A 6,437-nucleotide genomic window follows, 5' to 3' on the forward strand; every position below is an offset into this window, starting at 1 on the left:
TTCATACACCCTTCTCAGACCTGTAGATTGTCATGTGCCCTTTTCAAACCTGGATATTCATGCTCCCCTCTCACAGCTGGAGATTCCCATACTCCCTTTTCAGACCTGGAGAGCTTCATGCTGACTTTCAGACCTGGAGATTCTCATGGTCCCTTTTCAGACCTACAGATTCTCACGGTCCCTTTTCAGACTTGGAGATTCTCATGGTCCCTTTTCGGACTTTTAGATTCTCATTGTTTCTTTTCAGACCTGGAGATTCCCATGCTCCCTTTTCAGACCTGGAGATTCTCATGATCCCTTTTCAGACTTGGAGAATCTCATTCTCACTTCTCAGACCTGGAGAATCTCATGCCCACTTTTCAGACCTGGATATTCATACACTCTTCTCAGACCTGTAGATTATCATGCTCCCTTTTCAGACCTGGATATGCATGCTCCCCTCTCAGAGCTGGAGATTCTCATACTCCCTTTTCACAACTGGAGAGTCACAAACTTTTTGCAGGCCTGAAATTCTCCAGAAATTTCTTTTTGTTGTTCCTGCATCTTTCCCTCAGCACTGCTGCCCAATATCAGACTAATTTAACTTTTTCTGAAAATGATATCTCATCTGTCATTGCTTTCCTTCGACCTTTTATCACCCAGTTCCTTCCATATATTTTTCTGTCAATATAGACATTTTGTTTATTTACAATGTATATATAATGTGTTTTGTGTATGTTATGTATGCATGCATGTATGTACTTAATTTGGATATTATCCGGTTGTTTCATTTTTAAGTTAAATTGAAGCTAGGTGTAATTTTTCCCATCTTTAACAATGAAAAACATAGATGATTCAATAGAATAAAACTCAATATGAAACATTTACAAGTAGACATCCAAACAGAGGATTAAGAGCTCTTCTGAGGCCGTCTGTCTCAAACCACGTTGCTGCCGCTCACTCAATGGGAGCAAAAACTCGTCCCTGTCTGACTGCTTTCTCACACTGTGATCTTTTTTCGAAAAAAAGGACAGATAGCCGGACAGTTAACTTAAGACAAAGAGAGAAAGAGAGAAATTATTTACTTCTTTTGATACCAAATAGCCCCTTTGATCTTACCCTCTAATTCCCGGCAAATGATCAATTATCCATTTTTCTTTTCCTGTGGATGCACACCGGGTGTTGAGAAGTATCCAAAGACCATTCGTTTCTAGTACATATAAAAACTGTAAGGCTATTCCACTATGCTGCTAGAGCCTCCTTTTATTTCTTTCTTTATTTATTTTTTCATTGTTTGTTTTACAGAGAATATATTCTTCATCTACAACGAAGAATCCTCTCATGAATTAGATCAAATGAGTTTCATTGGGATGACCATATCAATTATTCCTTCTCTCTCTCTCTCTCTCTCTCTCTCTCTCTCTCTCTCTCTCTCTCTCTCTCTCTCTCTTCCCCATGTTTATCTAACAGAATTAGATGTTAATGCTCAAATGTTCCTAAGACATTCAATTTTATTCAGCCAGCTGAAATACATTTCTTAATGAAACTTTCCAACACAAAGAAAATAAATTGTTGTAAATAAAACTTAAAATAAACTATTTCTTATCCTCAGCAGCATTGAAAGTTATTTTAACCTTTCTGTATATGTATATGTATGTATATATATATATATATATATATATATATATATATATATATATATATATATATATATATATTATATATATAACTGAATCACGGAAACATGAAACTTGATGAATATATAAATAAAGACAAAATCCGGGAGGGAAAGGGAAACGACGGATTTCTGCTAGGCCTCTCGACTTTTTGTCATTCGGTACTTAATAGCATAATCAAGACGTCGAAAGACCTTGGGGAATTCCGTCGTTTGTCTTTCCTTCTTGGATTTCTTTTTATATATATACATATAATAGTTTGTGATTACCTAGAATTTGTATTTGCATGCGTTTACAAAAAAGCTAAAATTAAGAGACCATAATGGCTTTTACAAATATATATATATATATATATATATATATATATATATATATATATATATATATATATATTTAGTAAAAACTAACTAGTAGGTATTCCTCTCTCTCTCTCTCTTTCTCTCTCTCTCTACACACACACACACACACACACACACACATCCATATATATTTATATATATATATATATATATATATATATATATATATATATATATATATATATATATATATTCAAATGCATGAGAAATAAAAAGAAAAATTTGAGAGCCAAGGAAATAAATTTCCAGTGAGTGTCATTCTCCGCTCAATGCTTAATTTACCACGACAATGCGGATCTTAAACTCTGATCGTCTATGAATGTTGCAAATGATTTAAGTTATTGATGAAAAAAAGAAGAATAAAAAAGAGAGAGAACTCATCTTTTACTCTTAACGGCTGAAAGTAATTATGAATTTAAGAAACCATATCGCGACGAATAATTCTGATATCTTCTTAATACAGGCTTCTCTTGACGTTCATGGAGGTGGCTAATTCAATATATTAAAGTTAAAAGCCCATAATCAGCAAGTATTTGTTACATACACCATATAGGGCATGCCCATCTATCGCTAGCTTGAAAAGACGATCCAGTATTTAACAAACATACGATAAAATGTCGAAGTATGGAATCATAGGCGTTATATGATAACATGAAAAAAAATCCTCACATCGTACCATGAACTATCTTGCTTGACTTTAAAAGGATTTGTTCCCTTTCTCTCTGAAAAAGAGACTGAATCTAATTATTATCGTTGTACCTTTAAGTTTATATGTTTGCTACCTTACACAATTCCCGTGTTTTTTTTTACTACTGTTATTATCAGAGAAATCGTACACTGATACGGATGTGTTTTCCAATAATAGCAACAGGAGCAATATATCCACCGCAGTCTTTAATATTGGCAACAGTTCTAGTGAAGCTCAGAACAGCAACACCATTATCATTGCCATCATCAAGTATTTACGGTCATACAAAAAGTTCTTACTCAATAAGTTCCTCGCTGATATGTCTCTGACTTTGTCGCATAAAATGTCGATTCCCTTATCAAAATCTTAAGCCCAGCCTGGAATGATATACAGTACCTGGGGGATGCCTGACAAATAACAAAAAAAAAATATAAAAAACTCGTTTTCTTAGCCATTCTGCTGCCGGTAAGTCGACTTAACCTTTCCTCGGCTTTTAGATACGGTTGTCAGAGTAATAGAGGAAAGATTTACGAGCCTAAGATCTTTTTTCTTGGCTATGATTCCCTTTATCTCATGGTATTTGTAGTTTTTGCTAACTGCAGTTATTATTATTATTATTATTATTATTATTATTATTATTATTATTATTATTATTATGTTCTCGTGTTGCTGTAAAATATGATGTAAAATGAGACAGGTACTTCTAAATTAAAGATCATTAAGGAATTAACATTGCTCCACAAGCAATATATGTCGATACATAATTATCGTCCTAAAGTGAAATTTGTAAAATGGGTAGTCACGAGTAATGCTGTTAAAGCATTTAGTTTTAAATAGTATTGATAAAGCATTTAGTTTTACACAATTAGCTTTTGCTCAATAGCATATTCTTTTGAAATTGCATGCACAAGTTTAACTAACATTTGAAAAACAATAATACTGCATTATTTTAGAAGTATTCCGTACTCTATGTGTAGTTACACATACAAGCACAGATTTTAATAAAATGGTTAATTATGGTGATCCAATAGTTCAAAGTTTGATTATGGAAATAACCTCAAAATTACTATCTGAAAAACTGCAGTGCTAATTATAATTTGCACATGTGGGATTGGACTCCCATGTTATGTATGAATGCATATAATATATATATATATATATATCATATATATATATATATATATATATATATATTATTTATATAATTTCTATATATATAAATATATATATATATATATTTGTATTATATAATAATAATATATATTATTATTATGTTTATATTAATAAAATATATATCATATATATATATATATATATATATATATATATTTATATATATATATAATATATATATATATATATACTTATATTTTATATATTTATTTGTGTATATATATTATAAAGAATTTAATATATAATGGTATAATGTATATATATATATATATTTATATATATATATATGATATTATATATATATGTATATGTATATATATATATATATATATATATATATATATATATAGTATATATATATATATATAATATAATATATATATATATATATATATATATATATATATTATATATATATATGTGTGTGTGTGTGTGTGGTGTGTGTGTGTGTATGTATGTATGTATGTATGTATACATGAACTTGCATTGAACTACTTTTTGTTTTCGACAGGTGGTTTTCGTGCTCCTTGTGGCATCGGTGAGGGCGGATGCTGATGCAGACCCTGTAGCAGACGCCGATGCAGACGCTGAGCCTTTCGTGCCATATGTGTACCCGCAGTTCAACTTTGGAAACAATTGGGCTGCTGTACACTTTGCCCAACCACATGAGATTCTGGACACCAAAGTAGCTAAACCGGAAGAAGACGCAACTCACCGCCCGAGTTTTGGTTTTACTCCTGTCGCGGTGGCCCACAATCCATTGCTGGCCATCAGAGATGTCCAGGCGCCAACTGCTTCCATTCTGCAGCTAAGGAAACCAGGCGAAAGCCACGATGTCCAAGTCCTCCGTCAGCCAGCCATGGTGTTTGGACCGCCCCTCTTCTTCCAGACTTCGCATATCAGAGTGCCTGACCATGATCAGAAAGAACCCACCCCTGTGCCTGTGGCAGTCGCCCCTTCGAGTATACCCTTCGCCAGCCAGCACACTGCTCAAGTCAGCCCCATTGTGCCTTTCCCGTCCTTCACGACCTTCATTGGAAATATCCCGCTTCACGTTCCTCTCACAGCCCCATCCTACGCTATCCAGCACTCGGCCCAAGTTCCAATCATCCCAAGCGCCATCTTACATAAAGTTAGCGACGATGATGATGATGATGATGAAGACGACGATGATAATGAGCTGAATATTGTTTACGTTCGCCATTTCCCTACTCAACTGGCCAGTCTGCCTAATTTACGGGTTGCCGGAAACGAGCAAGTCATTCCAGCGGGAATCGTTCAGTCCACACAGCCAATCATCAAGCCAGTGGCATTCAAGAATTCCAAAGCCCACCCTGATCTTCTGGGGAAGGTTCAGAATACCAGAAGTGCTGGCGTGATTGCTGCTTGAAGTAACGTGCATCATTATATTTAAAGGAATTTTCCATGAAGCAGCTCACCCATCTCTCGTCGGCGCTGATAATTCTATCAGTTGTCAAAAAAGTTCTGAATAGTTATTAGCTGCCATGTTTACCGAACAACGCCAAACGAAATAGTTTTTATCAAAACTAAAATTCCTTCAGTCATTTAGTCATAAACGTATAAAATGTTCAAAGTTACCAATTAAGGGGTAAGAATAACTTTTAAGGATTCCAAACAACAATGGGTTTATTTTGTTCATGTGGAATGAGGATATGTGTTCGATGTAAAATTATATACTACAGATAAAGAAAAAAAAACGAGAGGACAATGAGATAAGATGAACATCAAAATTATGTTTTATATCATGTAGATACAAAAATTCCAAACCATTTTCACAAGATGTTTCTCGTGTAGTGGTGAGCAAAAAAGTAACCCCGCCGTCCATTCGTCATGGCTGGTTTTCCGGAACCAACCAGTTCCTTGATAGTTACCAGATCCGCTTTATAATCTGGGGCGGAAAATTATGACAAAGGTCGTCATTTTCCTCTTTCAGATGTCTTTGATAAGTATCATTTCTAAATGGGAAGAACGTGACAACGAATTCAGTATGATAAAGAAATAAATGATCATATTAGGCTGTCATTGGCACTTACGTAATGCAAGAGACGACTCTTCCAATTCTTTTTATTCACTTTGTCCACTGCCTTCGCAAGAAAAGATAATCAAATCCACTACTCGCAATTTTCCGTCATATCAGTAGAATTTGGGCCGTTTCCCTTTCTCACCTCGTAGACACTCATTCTCAGAACTTTTTGGGGTTACCTAGTAGACCCCAATTCTCAGTCCGTTTTGGGGTTACCTAGTAGACCCCAATTCTCAGTCCCTCTTCGGGTTACCTAGTAGGCTCCAATTCTCAGTCCCTCTTGGGATTACCTAGTATACCCCAATTCTCAGTCCGTTTTGGGGTTACCTAGTAGACCCTAATTCTCAGTACTTTTTGGGTGTTTCCTTAACTGGTATTAGCTTTACTCAGAGATGGTATATTTGGAGCTGTAATCATCCTATAGAGAGAAATCTTGAAAGGCTGAGCCTGCCTCGTATTTTCAAAGTATTATCTTGCAATGTCGCCAGAACGACTTTGCTTGAATTTTACTTTATACA

General features: G+C 34.7%; 1 protein-coding gene across 1 annotated transcript in view; it reads left to right on the forward strand.

Moving 5' to 3' along the window:
- The window catches only part of LOC135201669 (uncharacterized), a 13,284-nt gene extending 7,680 nt beyond the window's left edge, over positions 1 to 5,604 (forward strand). Inside the window, exon 2 of the mRNA XM_064230783.1 lies at positions 4,387 to 5,604. Within this exon, the coding sequence (XP_064086853.1) occupies positions 4,387 to 5,265 (879 nt within the window). The 3' untranslated portion in view covers positions 5,266 to 5,604. The remainder of the gene's footprint in view (positions 1 to 4,386) is intronic.
- Positions 5,605 to 6,437: the final 833 nt, after the last annotated feature.

The sequence above is a fragment of the Macrobrachium nipponense genome, chromosome 28, assembly GCF_015104395.2.
Source record: "Macrobrachium nipponense isolate FS-2020 chromosome 28, ASM1510439v2, whole genome shotgun sequence".
NCBI classification, from domain to species: Eukaryota; Metazoa; Arthropoda; class Malacostraca; order Decapoda; family Palaemonidae; genus Macrobrachium; species Macrobrachium nipponense.